General features: G+C 41.2%; 1 protein-coding gene across 2 annotated transcripts in view; it reads left to right on the forward strand.

Moving 5' to 3' along the window:
- ADCY5 (adenylate cyclase 5) overlaps positions 1-17,408 on the forward strand; it is a 324,158-nt gene that overhangs the window by 219,066 nt on the left and 87,684 nt on the right. For both annotated transcript variants that reach the window (XM_030579268.1, XM_030579269.1), the window contains exons 5-6: positions 13,177-13,288; positions 13,450-13,577. In XM_030579268.1, coding sequence (XP_030435128.1) covers positions 13,177-13,288; positions 13,450-13,577 — 240 coding nt within the window. The remainder of the gene's footprint in view (positions 1-13,176; positions 13,289-13,449; positions 13,578-17,408) is intronic.

Raw genomic sequence — 17,408 nt, forward strand, 5'->3', positions numbered from 1 at the left:
CTACCACTTCAGTACTCTTAACAGCTGCACCGTGCTGACCAAAGTGGTGTCATAACATTGTCCATATCTGCCTATGTTGCAGATGGCAGTACCCCTTTATGAATATACAACATAGATGGTAAAAGTTGTTAATGATAGCAAATTAGTCTCCCTGTTGTATCCTTCCTATAAAGCATCATAAAATGATTTCTGGAGAGGTGAGAGAAAAGGTTTTAAGGTTAGGTTTACTTACACTTTACCTGTGCCAGAAGAGATCACATCTCTCCATTGTTCTGTGGCCTTCACTGGTTCCCGATCAGTTTCTGGATTCTCTTCAAACTCTTGGACATTATGTTTAAAGTCCTGAGCAGAGTAGGTGGTGGCTGTCTCGGAGAGAGCCTCTCTGTCCCCAGGACCGAGTTTAATAGCCGTAAATAACTTGTGTTCTGCACTTGACAATCCTGAAAACATCTCTTGGTGTCCAGAGGTAGTTTTCCAAGAAGGGCACTTGGCTGTGGAAATCTCTACCAGGAATAATGAGGACAAGGCAGAATCTAGGCATCTTGAGATGCAAGATGCAAGAATGTGTTTGTTCAGATGTTCCCTCCAATAACAGTATCTGGAGAATGACCCTGCTAGGTTTCCCCTTGGAACACACAACGGAGTAACCCTCTTCAAAAAGTACAGTAAGATGAGATGGCTAGGGAAAGATATGTGTTCCGATATCCACATGCTGTTCTTACTGTATGTACTACCATGATGCTGTGGTCATTGGTGAAGTATAATTGCCTTAGATAGATTAAAAAGGTAAAGTGAGTCAGCGGTAGAGAGCATCACAATGTAAAAATGACCCCTTTGCCTCCACCAGTGAAGAATGGAGGAAGTAGGAACATAGGAGGCCAAGCATGGAATGAATAGGCAGATATGACGGTGGAGTGACAACATGGGAAATTTTTAATTGGTTATTGAATACAAAAAAAGTGAAAGTGACCCAGGGTGAGGCTATTATGATTGGTCTGGCTTTGGTCCCTGGAATCAGAATTTATACTGGCTGCAGCATTTTGGACCCTCTGTTTAAGTATATCAAAAACATCAATATATTGGTTTTTGTTAAAGGTTTGCTAATATGCTGAGTTTTTGCTAATAAAACGCATCCTTGTATGCACTGATTTGGATAGCAGTTTGGGAACTCTGAAGGTTAAAACCATGAATCTGCCAATGATATATAGTTTATTATTATGTATCTTTAATATTTACTTATGGAATTTGTCAATATAGCCTAGCTGACAATGACCAAATATGTTTCTTCCTCATAATGTTGTCCCAAGACTTGTTGCCTTTAAATTTTGGTACATTAAACGGATACATAATTGGTTAAATAACCACAAACAAAATGTAACTATTAATGGAGTGATGTCAGATTGGAAGGAGGTCTCAAGTTTAGTTCCACAGGGATCTGTTCTGGGTTGGTGTTATTTAACATTGTTATTAATGACCTGAATGTAGGAATAGAGAGCATAATGATCAAATTTGAAGATGACAATGTTATGGGAGGTTGCAAACACTTTTGGAGGACAGAGGTAAAATTCAAAGGCATCTTGATAAATTGGAGAACTGGGGTATAGACAACAGAATGAAATTCAACAAAGACAAATGTAAGGTGTTACACATATGGAAGAAAAAACCAAATGAACAGATACAGAATGGGGGATAATTGGCTTGGATGAAGCACTTCTGGGAAGGATCTGGGAGTTGTGGGGATCACAACTTCAGCATGCATCAATAATGTGATACTGTTGCCAAAAAAACAACAACACACACACACACAAAAAAAACAAATGTAATTTTGGGTGCATTAACAGAGGCATAGCATGCAAGTTATGGGAGGTGATAGTACCACTCTACTCCGTGCTGGTTAGACTTCAGCTAATGTACTGTGTCCAATTTTGGTCACCGCTGTATAGAAATGATGTAGAGAAACTGGAAAGGATCCAAAAATGTGCAACAGAGATGATCAAAGGGATGGAATGAAAGCCATATGAGCAAAGGCTGAAGGAACTGGGTATGTTTAGTTTGGAAAAGAGAAGATTAAGGGCGGACATGATAGCAGTCTTCAAATGCTTGAAAGGCTGCCATAAAAAAGATGGAGAAAAGTTGTTTTCTCATACCTCAGAGAGCAGAACAAGAGGCAATGGGTTCAAACTACAGCATGGCAGTTTTAGATTAAATCTCAGGAAGAACTTACTGACTGTAAGAATAGTAGGACAATGGCACATACTGCTTAGGGAAGTCATGGAAGCTTCTTCATGGGAGGTTTTCAAAAACAGGCTGGATAGCCATCTGTCTTGGATGGTTTAGACACAACAGATCCTGCATCTTCGCAGGGGGTTAGACTAGATAGTACTTGTGGTACCTTCTAACCTTATGGTTCTATGATTTGATGATTAAATTCCATAGGCCCTATTATCTGTCCCATTTTTGTACAACTCAATCAGGAGCAGCGCGAGGGTTTTTGGACTCCCTAGGCGCACGGCCGGATCACCAGTCCTGCGGCTCCGGTGGACCTCCTGCAGGCGTTCGTGCAGATGGTCTGCTGGTTCCGCGGCTCCGGTGGACCTGCCACAGGCATCCCTGTGAACAGTCCGCTGGTCCCGCAGCTCCGGTGGACCTACCGCAGGCATGCCTGTGGATGCGCCACCAGAGCTGCGGGACCAGCGGACAGTCCGCAGAGACGCCGGCAGGAGGTCCACCGGACCAGTCTGCCGCTCTCCCAAATCCTGGCGCCCTAGGCGACTGCCTAGGTCACCCAAATGGAAGCGCCGGCCCTGAACTCAATCTATAGTTGGTTGCTTTCCTCGTCTAATTAGAATGTCTTTCCCTGCTAATTCAATCCTCCCAGCAAATAACTGATGTTTTACCTCCTATTTCTTCTTTGTGTCATCAATTTAATATGTTCTCTAAACTGGACTGAAAATTACTCTTGTGAAATTTCACTTGTCCCTCTGATCCATACTTTCAGTTCTCTGGATGTCTTGGCACAAGCTTGTCCACTTTGCAGCGCTAGTCACCTTCCCTACAGTCACCTGTTTTATCCAAGGAATTAGTGCTGTATAACGCTGTAACATAATGCTATAGGCAATCCCAGTGCTTCCCATAGTGAGCAGGGACATAATCCCTGATCCAAACAGTTTGCAAATGAGTTAATTTGCAAGAAAACAGCTTGCAAATGATTTAATTTCTAAGAAAACTGTAGAAGATAACAGGGAGTGGAGAAGAGGGAGCAAGGAAGCAATACCCCAAATAAGGTTGTTAGTTTGAAAGTGATCATTCTGCATATATTGCTGCTCTTGGATAGGGAATGGAAAAGCCGCCTTGCTTGGCTAAATATCCTTGATGCTAGGATAAAATTGCCAAATGTGATTCAAACAGCAAATGTCGAGAGCTTATGGATTTAAAGCTGTGCTAGACAAAACCCTGAAAAATATACTGTAAGGAGCCTCCTGCACTGGACTAGATGAGACTGAATGGGTCTCTTCCTCTCTAACTTCTGACACCATTGATTCAAGGTGCAAACATGAATAGTTTGCTTTCTGTACTCTAGTCAGCTGAAGTTTATTCCTCCTTCGCTGCCTGCTCTCTGATTCTTGCTTAACAGTCGCAGTGAATGCAGAGTGTGTCTGAAAGATAAATATTCCATATTATGTTTAAAGTAGGGCTCTCGATTAATCGCAGTTAACTCATGCAATTAACTCAAAAAAATTAATCGCGATTAATCGCACTGTTAAACAATAGAATACCAATTGAAATGTATTAAATATTTTTTTATTTTTTTCTACATTTTCAGATATATTGATTTCTATTACAAAACAGAATACAAAGTGTTCAGTGCTCACTTTATATTTTTATTACAAATATTTGCACTTTAAAATGCTAAACAAAAGAAATAGTATTTTTCAGTTCACCTCATACAAGTACTGTGGTGCAATCTCTTTATCTTGAAAGTATAACTTACAAATGTAGGTATTTTTTGTTATCTAACTGCACTCAAAAACAAAACAATGTAAAACTTTAGCGCCTACAAGTCTACTCAGTCCTACTTCTTGTTCAGTCAATTGCTCAGACAAACACATTTGTTTACATTTACAGAAGATAATGCTGTAAATGGTAGTTGAAGCATGAAGGGACATACAAATCTTTAGCAGATCTGGCATGTAATATCTTGAAATGCTAGCTATAACAGTGCCGTGCAAACACCTTTTCTCACTTTCAGGTGACATTGTAAACAAAAAGTGGACAGCATTATCTCCTGCAAATTGTAACCAAACTTGTTTGTCTGAGTGATTGGCTGAAGTAGGACTGAGTGGACTTGTAGATTTTACATTGTTTTATTTTTGAATGCAGTTATTTTTTGTACATAATTCTACATTTGTAAGTTCAACTTTCATGATGAAGAGATTGCATTACACTATATGTATTAGGTAAATTGAAAATACTATTTCTTTTGTCTTTACAGTGCAAATATTTGTAATAAAAAAATTAAGTGATCACTATACACTTTGTATTCTGTGTTGTAATTGAAATCAATACGTTTGAAAATGTAGAAAACATCCAAAAATATTTAAATAAATGATATTCTATTATTGTTTAACAGCGCAATTAATTGCTATTACTTTTTTTAATCACTTGACAGCCCTAGTTTAATTTCCCCTTTACATCCTCATGGCTCTTATTGCTTTCCTCCATTCCCCACAAGGACTCCTCCTGTACTAGCACTAAAGTCAAGAAGCCATTCTGATAGTGAGTCATCTTATTCTTTTCCCTATTGGCGTCTGGTACCACTAACTTTTTCAGATGACAAGAGAATCCTTCTGTCTCTCTCTTGACCTCAAAAGCATATTCACTCTTTAGAACCCCAGAATTACAGAAAACATATTTAAAGTGGGAGACGTTAAAGAAACATGGCTACAACAATACTGCATACAACAATGAAAGTTTCAATGTAAAGTATTGCGCTTCCCCTGACTTCAGGGCTGAATTTGGATCAGTTGTTTTCCTCTTACTTCCCAGAGACTTCTTACTGTGGTTAAAATCAGATCAGCAGCTGCAGATCTGGTAGATGGTACTTTCCCTTTTAAATCTGTAGAGAACCAGCACCCCCACGTTTTGGCAGACATACGCTGCTGATGGTGACCTATTTTGAATGAGATAAATCTCAGGATCTGCCCATTTGTGGGCCTTATGGATCCCATGACATGTATTGCAAGAGCAGGGTTTTAATGCTGGGTCATATTCCAACCTGGGTAATTAAACTCTGCCTTCCTAAATTCCCTTTCAGTATGAATAGAGATGACATCCTTCACTTTCTGTCCTGAACAGTTGTGAATGTTTCCATGTTTCCAGCAGCCCAGAAGAACAGACCCCCTATTAGACACACAACACGGTTCAAAATCCTCTGAAACCTCATTTAGAAACGGTCATTGGGATTCATATTTATGATCAGCAGGCAGAAACATCTGATTTGGTTTGTGGTGATGGATTAATAAAGTGCTACTTATATTGTGTGTAAACCACTGAATTTCCTTTGCATGTCACAAAGACAGATATAACAGACTCCTTTTGTGGTCTGGCTTATAGCCACTGCATATCTCATTTTAGTTGTTTTGCCGTCCTAAAATAGCCTTCCTTCCAGATAAGTTATTTATTATCACCTCTTTCCAGTGAAGAATCAATTTAGTTAAATCCGGCATGCTCCTGGAGAACTCACCCGTGCCAAATGGAGCAATTACTTCCTATATCTTACTTACAACACTCCTGTTAATACATCACAGAATTATATTTGTCTTTTTCATTACTTAATCACATTCTTGGACCATGTTCAATTTGTGATCCACTATAACTCCCAGATCCTTTGCTGCAGTACTACTGTCTAGCCAGTTATTCCCCATTTTGTAGATGTGCATTTGATTTTTCCTTCTTCAGTGTAATACTTTATACTTGTCTGTATTGAATTTCATCTTGTTGATTTCAAACGGATTCTCTCGTTTGTCACGGTCATTTTGATTACTGACCTGTAAAGTGCTTGCAACCCCTCCCAGCCTGGTATCATCTGCAAATTTTGTAAGCGTACTCTCTACTCCATTATTCAAGTCAATAATGAAAATGTTGACTAGTATGAGTCCTACTGGATCTAAGATAGACCCCTGTAAGACCCCACTAGATATGGCCTCCTAGTTTGACAGCAGACCATAGATAACGACTCTTTAACCAGTTGAAAGACTGTACTTATGCACTCACCTTACAGTAATTTCATCTACACCACATTTTCCTAGTTTCTTCATGCACTAGTTTTCACATGCACCCTTTCATGTCCATTTTCATCCTCCAAATGGCTGAAGGGGAGAAAGACTAATCAACACAAATGATTAGCGATATGGAACAGCTTCCATATGAGGAGAGATTAATAAAACTGGGACTTTTCAGATTGAAAAGAGACAACTAAGGGGAGAGATGATTGAGGTGTGGAAAAAGTAAATAAGGAAGTGATATTTACTCCTTCTCATAACACAAGAACTAGGGGTCACCAAATAAAATTTATTGGCAGTAGGTTTAAAACAAACAAAAGGAAGTACTGCTTCACACAGTGCAGTCAACCTATGGAACCCTTTGCCAGAGGATGTTGTGAAGGCCAAAACCATAACGGAATTCAAAAAAGACTAGATAAGTTAATGGAAGATAGGTCCATCAATGGCTATTAGCCAGGATAGGCAGGGATGCTAACCCATTCTGTGAAGTATCCCTAGCCTCTGTTTGCCAGAAGCTGGGAATAGGCAACAGGAGATGGATCATTTAACGATTACCTGTTCTGTTCATTCCCTCCGAAGCACCTGACATTGGCCACTGTTGGAAGACAGGATACTGGGCTAGATGAACCATTGGTCTGACCCAGGATTACTATTCTTATGTTCTTATGATCCTAGAATAGCTCACACAATCATTACATGTAATGTAGTTGCCCTGAAATATGTATCTCAAATTGTAGCAGTACCAGTTAATGTGTCAGAGTAGCTGATGGAGCCAAATTTAGAATGCTGGATGATTTCCAGTAGTAAAAGTAACTAATGCAAAACGACCTAACCAGTTTAAAAAGATATGCTGACTTTAATAAATAATTAACAAGCAGCACACTGGTAGTGTCATAAACCTAACAGCAATGCTCCGAATGACTATCCTTACCAATTAGCCTAGTAAAAACATTGATGCTGGGCATATTGTTTGCTATAGACTACTACTTATTTTCGCTTATTTTACCTCTAACCGTTTGCCCAAATTAATTAAATGATATTTTATTGTAAACAATGATAATTTTATTATGCCAAATTAGCTTTTCCTTTTCTCATTACTTATTCATTTCTTACAATCAAATATCACGGTTTTAATTTTCATGCAGTTGGATGCGCTTTACTGTGTTCTATAACTCATTAAATCTCAATGTGTCTAGGGTTTTGTTGACTTTGCCGTACAGTGCGTGTTGATGCTCAGTTTCCAGTAACACATGCTGTTTATATTCATTGCTCGTGTTGCCATTGTGATGGTGATAGGGTTTGTATTTCTTCCCTTGCAAGATCTGTGTTGGGGCTGGGATGTAAATGTTTTGAAATAGAATATAATCATTTTTCTTGAGGTTAGTAATACTGGTGATTTGCTTTAGCATTTCACAAAAAGAACAGCAGTACTTGTGGCACCTTAGAAACTAACAAATTTATTTCAGCATAAGCTTTCATGGGCTACAGCTCACTTCTTCGGATGCATAGAATGGAACACACAGACAGAAGACAGTTATATATACAGAGAACATGAAAAGGTGGATGATAGCTGATCTCAACTGATTGGGCTCTTACAGTTGGTATGCGTACTTCCACCTTTTCATGTTCTCTGTATGTATAACTATCTTCTGTCTGTGTGTTCCATTCTATGCATCCAAAGAAGTGAGCTGTAGCCCATGAAAGCTTATGCTCAAATAAATTTGTTAGTCTCTAAGGTGCCACAAGTACTCCTGTTCTTTTTGCAGATACAGACTAACGCAGCTGCTACTCTGAAATTTAGCATTTCAAATATTCTTGCATTTAAAAAGAAGCGTGGCCATATTAAACCCATCCTCTGATAACTCCGCTGGCTTCTAAGTCATATAAGGCCTCCAGCCTGTGGGAGGGCAGGTAGGTGTTTGTTTAGATTTTTTTTTAACTTGAATAGAGTTGCTCCAGCCCCCCTCATTGACCTCACTTCTTTCTATTCCTCTCTTCATTGCTTTGGTTTCCAGCTGGATTCTCTGCCTCGTGTCTCAGGCTCTTGATCCAAGAGCCTTCTCCTCTATGATGCCTGCCATCTGGAAGAGCCCTCCTATGTTTTCTGACTCATTGACTCTCTCTTTGTGTTGAAATCTGAGCTCAAAATGTGTTTTCTCTCTTGCCTGTGTCCCTTAATCGTTCTCTCTCTATGTGTAGTTGTACTCCTGCTGTTGCTGTATGATTTAACCCTGGAAAGCATCTGAGGATGGTGTCAGTCTATAAGATATAAATTACACTACCAGCCAGATCTTGCAGCCCATGACATTACTGGGAGTTTTGTCAAGGATTTTAATGGGAGTAGGAGCTGAAGTTGTGTTGTATTGTGTTGTGTTATAGGATAAAGGAAAATATACTCTGGAAAAAAGATAATGAATTTTAAGTAATAAAACAGTGGGTAGTGCACCTTGTGGATCATTGAGTTAAGACTAAAAAAATGCAATAACTTCTCTTCTCCCCTGTATTCCCCCAGAAATAAGCAATTTACCATCTCTTATAGTTAGGTAAAAATAAGGGGAAAAGTCAAGCCCTGGTCAATGTAGACCCCACTATCAGATTAGCATGAGATCAGTGATGATGCAGAAACTAGCTCCAGAACATTAAAGCCATTTCTGCATTTTAATCATCTATTTAGATTATATTTTTTGCACCGCAATTGCCTTCCAGATGTGCTAACAGTCTCCGCTCCCAGTGAAGTCAGCAGGACCTGTGGCAGCCGATCATCTCTGAAATTCAGGCCATAAATTAATTGTGGTCAATTACTACCATTCCTCTCCACTCAGCCTTCATTAATGGCATCAATGGCATTTTCAAACCAATAAGCTCTTCATCCTCTTGAGATTTATAGCTAAAACTCTTATTTTGTTTAGCCTTTATCATCAACATCTCTATTCATCCCAAAATTTCAATGCTGGTTGACCCTTGGTCTGTGAAGGGGCATGACTGCCGTGTCTTGCACTCATTGATGTGTAAGCATAGTTCACTTTCACCTGTTGGAAAATGCCTCATCTGATGCATCCTGCAAAATAATTGGCTTGACTTTTGCTTTCCAATAGAGATGCCAGCTGCCATCCTCCTTGAACAAAACACCTTTATTTTCTAAGGGCAACCTGAAATAAAACGGCACTAAATAAATGGCACCAGCCAAAGAAAGGGTGGGAAGTGGGCGAGTGCGGTGGAATTAAGGCACGAAGGCTCCTTTTTTCCCTCAGAATATCTTGGCATAATTACAGTAATTCCTCTTTCAATTCTATGTCCCACAAATCTCATCAGCCATTTGGGGGGAATTTCTGGTAGATTTTGTTCTAAAGAGAAGCTCTGACTCTGTCTGCGGGGTGATATTGTGTGGCTTGTGTTGTGTAGGAGGGGGAGGTCAAACTAGATAATGATAATAGTCCTAAATTGTGGCCTATAAATCTATTCCACCCCAAAAAATGGTTCAAAGAGTATTGCAGTTTCAAAGTCAAGCACACAAACTTTAATGCCAGAATGAAGGCTGCCCATTCAGCTTCAGTTCATCCTCCTTGTGTGTTTGCATTATCATGCAGGCTTTACCTATGTGATCACTTGCCATTTTTTCACAGGACCCTGTTTCATTCAGTACACTGGAAGGGTGGTGCTCTGGGGATGAATCAGGGGTCTAGAGCAGTGGTCTCCAAATTTTGCGGCATGATCCCCTTAGGGGATGCAGAGGAATGTTCAAGGTGGCATACGGCAGGGCTGGGGCCAGCCCCCACGGTGGGGTGGGGTGGGGTGGGGGTGCTGCACTTCCAGCCTGGCTCCCAGATCAACTCTGCCCCCAGCTTTTCTCCTCCCCCCAACCCTGTTCAGTCCCAGGCCCAGCTCTGCTGTCACTCCCTCTCTGCCCCCAGACCAGCTCCCAGACGAGCTCTGCCCTCATTCCCTCTCTGCCTCCAAACTAGCTCCGCTCTGTGCTGGAGCTACTCCCCCATCCCTCGTTCCACCCCCAGCTCTGCCTCCAGCCCAAGCTCCACTACTGAGGAAGCCTTGGCTGTGCAGTAATGGAGGGAGAAGACGCAGACAGATCCCATTACTGGTAAGAGGCGGCACAGCTGAAAAAGTGCGAGCACCACTGGTTTAGAATGAAGGTGGTTGTTGGCTGTAGAAACCTGCTTCATTTGTTGCAGAAGTTGGAAGGTGTCCAATGCTTGCCTTTATCGGCCAGAACATGCAGAAGAAAAATGCTGCTTTTAACCATCTTAATTTAAATGGAACAAGAGCAAAAACAGTTTCCTTACCTTGTTTAGGGGCTCTGCTGCTTTCTGATTGCCTACTTCTGGTTCCAAATGTGATGTGTGGTTGACCAGTCACTTCATAACTCTGGTGTTTGTAACTGTGAGGTTTTAGTGTTGCACTGTAGAACAACTGTCCAAAATTCAGGCAGAAGGCCAGATGTGGAATCCTAAAATAGGGCCCATTGCTGCTCTCTCCCTGTAACTTCAAGATGAGGATAAAGCTGACAAAATGACATCTTTAATTCATCAGAGTTCAAACAAAAAGCAATTTTTGCTCCTTTAGCAAAGGTTACAAGTTAAGGCAATGTTGAGGCTGTAGGCATTTAGCTTCAATTGGAAAAGACATAAATTTGTGTGCAAATCAGCTATGAAGCCCTCTGAAAATTACTCCATTTCACCAGTGAAAAGATTACCAGGATTAGCTTTTGTGGAGTGTCCATTACCTACCTGACATGATGGCGAGGGGGACCATTAGTTATTATCCTGTGCATATTAGCATTAGCACTGACTCTAATTTCAGAATCATTAGAGTAATCTCTGTGTGTGAGAGACAGCCACTATATTGCCCAAGCGGTGACGTGACATGAAGCATCATGCACAGTGTCTCCAGAAATACCTAGAAGAGAACAGTGAGCAGTACTACTAACTGTGCTTTGGGTGTAATGTCATTTATGTAATGTGCACCGGCCCACACAGTGGGATCTGAGCAAGATGAAGGACTTCGTTGTTTTCCTCATAGTGAAATTTTACCAGTTTTCCTCCCATTCCAGTCAAGGGAAACCACATATTATATTGAATACAGGGCCATTTAAATGCTTTTGTGTCTTGTCCTGGTGCCTGACAGAGTATTCCTGTCTTGAAAAATAAGTAACAGTGTGAAAGTAGTTTTCATGTAGATCTTGAGCCCACAAAAAGATTAGGTTTTTTGCCAGCATAAGAATCAGACATTTTCCAATTTTTATAATGAGCCAGTTCTAATAATAATAAAATGCTCATGGTCCAAAAATACAGCACAAGATTAAAATGTGGAGGGAGATCCGTGGTTGCTTAGGAAGCTATAAATGCATCTCAATAGATTTTTGGTTTATTTTAATTGTATTCCTTTGTTTTAGCTTATTTGCAAATGATATGAAAGCTTAATTTATTACATGTTTCCATTAGCATTTTTTTTAAATCTCAAACCACATTTTGATTCAGGCATGTTTGGCACCCTGTTTTCTCTCTTCCCTATTGTGTTTGAGCTTCAACATCTGCCCGACCAAAATTATTTCATGCAGTATGGTCAGATATTAGAGTTGAACTATGGAAGGGAAGTGAGAAAACAGGGTGAAAACGTGCCTGAATCAAAGTGTGCTTCAGCATTTTCATAATACTCGTGACATTTTTTCTGCCACTTTTGCACTACTTCATGTCCTAGGATGTTATGGGACGATATCCCTGAAAATGTGCCCACGGCAGTTTGGCTAGAGCAGCAGCTCTTGGGGAGTAACAAATCAGAGATCTCCTGTAGCAAATAATGAGCTGGGTGTAATGTGGCATCTCACACTGCTTTGTGAGGCACCTCACTGGCCTAAACAGCATGTCTAATATTTAGACCCTCCTGGATCAAATCTTTGAGGCATAACTCATCTTTTTTCAAGATAGAATAATTTAGTTTCATGTCTGTTTGTTTGTGTGGTGCAGTTTAGCAGTCTTTCGGATGAAATCTTAACAGTCTTAGTCTTATATGCTCTATTTGGATGTTAAAGATCCTGTGACACTTCTTATAACAGAAGTGGTTTGCCCCAGAGTCTTTAGCAAGAATGTCCTCCCCTCCCTCCTTGCTTTGCGGCAGCACTCTGCGCTGCCAGGTTGCTTCCCTACATCCTCAGTGGTGACAGCGTATCGGGGTACTGTATGTGAATAGTTTTGTATAGTGCTTTGGGGACCATTCAGAATGGAAGATGCTGTGTAAACGTGAAATATTATTTCTATACGTTTTTCAGAAATCAGACCAAAAAACTAGAGGTGAGAAAAGGAAGCTAATAAGGCTGGGCTATAAGAAAACTGCAGACTTCCCTCGCTGGTGCATAAAGAACAGAGAAGCATTCCATGGCTCTGGAACTGTGTGTTCTAGTGGGTTAGAACAGGGAATCAGGACTCTTGAGTCCTGCTCTTCACTGTGCAACTTAGCATCTGTTAAGCACTTTAAGGTCCCTGGCTACAATGTACGAGCAGAGTACTGTTGTTATTATTGCAGTAGTAATGGTTATGAGGTGTAGGCAAGAAAACCAGACCATTAAAGCCATGTGAGAGGTGGGACAAGGAAATTAGATTTACAGGAAAAACCTCAATTTCTTATCGGGGGGCAGGAAAGTAGACAAATGAGTGTGGCTTTTCTGAGTGGAACCTGCAGAAACGGGACAAGGAGGGAAATTACCAAGAGTGTGCTCTCTTAGACCGTTGAGGAAAAGGATTGATATCAACCATGAATTAAGTCACTTGAATGATTCCCAGCCTGTGTGTTCTTCTTGGGAAATTAACTAGCAGATCAGAACTTAGGCAACGAGGCAATAATTTAATGGCACTTGTGTCTGTATCTTTCTTTTTTTTTTCCATAGCATCCTCTTTGCAGACATTGAGGGGTTCACCAGCCTGGCCTCCCAGTGTACAGCCCAGGAGCTGGTCATGACGCTGAATGAGCTCTTTGCCAGATTTGATAAGCTTGCAGCTGTAAGTTTTTTCTATTATAATTCTGATTTTGGTTCCTGTTACACGATTGACATACTGCACCGGTTCACTAGGTTTCTAACATTCCCTGCCCTAAAAGGCAAGTTATTGCAAGCATGAAATGAAGTTTCATACTTCTCCCTCTCTTTCTTTTTTCTTTGTAGGAAAATCACTGTTTACGTATAAAAATCTTGGGCGATTGCTATTACTGCGTATCCGGATTACCAGAAGCAAGAACTGACCATGCACACTGCTGTGTTGAAATGGGAATGGACATGATAGAGGCTATCTCGTAAGTACCAATGTATTTCATCTCTTAATGCATGAGGTAGCTAGCTCATTGAGCTAAAGGCCAGCGGAGAGCAGATGCATTTGGGACCAGCACAGGCACACAAATGGACCTTACAGTAGAAAGACAGAAGCCTGATTCCACTAGAACCAGATGGGGCATCTAAAATGTTCCCCCTCCCACCTACAGGGATAGGTCATCCTAGGCATGGAAGGTGTCAGTCCCAAAAGAGAATTTTTCAGCAAGGTAGAGGCATGTGAAAAGAGGATTTCTAATGGAAATCTGTCTGTAACCTTTGTAGACCCCTGGTCATTCTGCAGTAGCTTTCCCCTTTGCTTCTTAAAGGGAAAAATGCTGCCTACTAACCTGATTTGGAAAAGGCCCAGTAGCCTGCAGATGTAATGGGTAGGGGGAGGAAAGGCTAGGACAGGATGTTGGTGAAGCTACATGAAGACAATATGATATAGGCCTGTGCACCAAAAGGGCTCCAGCTGCACCAACTTAGAGGGTGGTTAGGATCAAGGCCCTGAAGGATGCTGCTGGTGCCACAATCATGGACGCCACTGCAACCCCGAGGGTCTGTAGCAGCTGCAGTGTGTGTATTTTGGATGGAGAAAGAGGATCGTATTCTCCTCACAACTGCCACAAATCACCCATTCATCCACCCTGTGCCAAGTCATCTTCCTGAAGATAGGCACAAGACCAGAAGATTTGTTTATTGGTTTCAGACTAATTACTTAGCAGCAAACAGTTGGGTTTGGCTGTTTATTCACAGATAAGCAGCCTGGTGCTTCATTGCCGTGTCCCTTTTCAGTCGTTTACACTACACTAAGCGAGTGTATAAAGCCAGTGGGTCAGAACGGTAGCGTTCAACACCCGCTTTGCCGTCCCTGTGCACAGTCAAAAGTAACTCCATGGGGCAAGGCCCAGCAATGATAAAATCTGTTTTACAATGTTCAAGTGATCTTTGTAACTGTTAATAAATCTGAAATATTTTCTCTGTATTCCTCAGGGTAGGTGGAGGTTGGGGGAGGCAGGGGGAGTGAGAACAGAAAATCACTTGTTCCAGATTTAGCAAAGAATAAGATTGTTAAATGCCTTTCATCCCATTTAAGGCGGGAGGCAAGCTTTAAAGATAGAGCAGGAGTTATTTGTAAATCCTAGGGTACTAGCAGCCCAATGCATTTTTTTCAAGGCAACGTGGGTTGCAGTTCAGTAAAGAAGCCTAGACTCTTCAGGCTTCATAAGGTATGTCTACCCTGCAATTAAACACCTGCACCTGGCCTGTGTCAGCTGACTCAGGCTCGTGAGGCTCAGAATAGGTTATAAAATTTCACTGTGGACACCCGGCACCGAGTCCCAGAATCCAGGCTCCAGCCTCAGCCATCTACACTGCAGTTTTGTAGCCCCACATCCCAGTTGACGTGGGCCAGCTGCGGGTGTTTAACTGCAGAGTCCGCATACCCTAAGTGTTACTCAGCTGAGCTGGGAGAGTGGTTTACAAAGCAACCTGTCAAGGGCTATAGATTCTTTCCAGCCACCCACGGTACAAAGCGAGACCTTTGCTGTTAAATGTAATAGACAGAGTGCTTTCTTGGTAGTACAAGTTGTTGGAAATGATTCCTTTTAGCATTTAATAAGATGCTGCCTAACCTGCCATTTCTTTGTACTCCACATCAGTTCCATGGGATTCTTTACTACAGCCATTGAAAGCAGGTTATTCGGCAACTCCTTTTATACAGATCTCAAAGTTGAAAAGTGCAAGAAGCAGCATGTACAAATAAGTGAAAGTACAGATATAATAGCCCAAATGTGCATTGTGTATGAGACAAGGAATAGTTGTTGCATTCTAGTCTTAGAAAGAGATCTCTTAGGTGGAAATGCTGCTTTTCAAACCACATACTTGTGATCTAAAAAATGAGACAAAGGTGTGGGAGTTTGTTTATGTCCTTGAAAAAATCCCAATAATAAGGATGTACTGTACCCAGCACAATAAATACGTACCTTGAAACTTGATCAAGATAAAGTGGAAATTCAATCCAATTTACTGAACTGAAGGAGATGAGAACTGCAGAGCCTTTACATTTCTGTTTTAGATAATTTAATGCTAGAGGAGCTGATCCTGAAAAGGACTGAACACATGTTGGCTCCCAATGAAATCAGTGAGATTTGTGGACACTCACCACGTCACAGAATTGGACCTATATTGAGTAGTTCCAGCTCTGAGCAGATCAATTAACATAGGCATAATTGGTTACAAATACGTGTTCTCAAAGATAGATAGTGCAGTGCACGGAGGACATGTAAGTACCACGATGAGTAAGTGGAAAGATAGGCTTCTATTTGTGTATATAAATTTAAGAAAACAAGAGGAAGAAATAAACAGCCTGTGTTATCAGTTCACTTGGGAGCAATGAGACAAGGTTCAATGATAATCCCCTGGTAAGTCAAAGTGTTAGGCGGTTGCCATTAGAAACATGTCAAGTGTTAGATTGTGAGGTCTTTGAGAGAGGGCCCATATCTACCTCTGTGTTTGTATGGCACTTAGAACAATGAGGTCTCAATCCTGATCACGCTTTGCAGTTGAAAATAGCACTTTTGTAAAATCATCTGATTCCTTCTTAAAGAAAAGAATATGGAACAAATGAAACTGAATTTGGGGCAATTTAGTTTATTGACTGGTGTATACAATCACTGCTCGGTTTGTTGCCAGACCTGAGGCTGGGGAGCCCCATATCCGGTGATGAGGGCAGAATGCACCAGATCCTTGGAGAATCAATATCTCCCTTTCCATGCAGGCTCCGCCCCCAGATTAGGTTGTCTTTGCAGGAACAGAACAGGGCTGTGGTCAGGACTGACCGCAATTAGTAGGATTTGCCTTGTGCACAACAAGAACCTGCATTTACTGAAAGTACAGGATCTGGCCCATAGAATCAACCGCTCAGATTGTTCTGTGTGCCCTGCCCCCCACTCAACCCCATAGACGACCAAGGAACTGTCAGGTGAGTTTCTCTGTGAAACATGGGCTTTCTGGTAATGATGTGATCATCAGCAACTGTAAGCCACATTTGGCCTTAATGAGGCCATCAGACCCTTTGTAGGGCCCCCCCTACCAGAATTCCCAAATAAAATTTCCATGTGAAGAGCTCTTCAAGTAAATTTTTTCCTTTTTAGGGCAAAACCTACCAAGTATGACAGTACTCATTTTGGGAGCAAACAGAGGTTCCAAGAGCTCATTAAAATCAGAGTCTGAGTGTTTGTAGTTGCCCACTTGGAGTGAGAGCAGAAGATGTGGTTTTGTGGTTTGCGATGGCTGCAGCTTAAAGCTCAGTTCAAAGTTTCCAACTGTAGTGGGTATTTCACACACAGATCAGGTTTCATCCATGGAACACTTGATGCCTGGTGCCATACAGACAAATTACGAGCTCAAAATCATTTTCTTTTTCTCTTTGCAACATGCTATTACTTTTAATGATGTTCAGAGAGCTGGGAGGTTATGTCCAGTTTCGGTATGGAAATCAAAGACCAACACTTAGTGCTTTCACCCTCCCAAAGAACTTTTCCATGAGCTCTGAACTTGTGACCAAATTGAGAGAACAAGGACTTATTCCAGGGACACTGCTGTCTAATTAGTACTTTGCTTGGCTAGCCAGATTATCAAAGTGCAGTGCAGTCTGTCTGTTTTCTGTAGCCAAAGTACTATGAATGAGCAGCCCTTTTGTGTGTGTTTTGAATAATTTCTAGGGAATTGTGGATTTTGCACTCTTGGAGCCAAGTTATGTCAGTGGATGCAGGCACATAATTCCCAGAGACATCCTTCTCTTTCTGCATCTC

This window comes from Gopherus evgoodei, chromosome 11 (genome assembly GCF_007399415.2).
Source record: "Gopherus evgoodei ecotype Sinaloan lineage chromosome 11, rGopEvg1_v1.p, whole genome shotgun sequence".
Classification (NCBI taxonomy): Eukaryota; Metazoa; Chordata; order Testudines; family Testudinidae; genus Gopherus; species Gopherus evgoodei.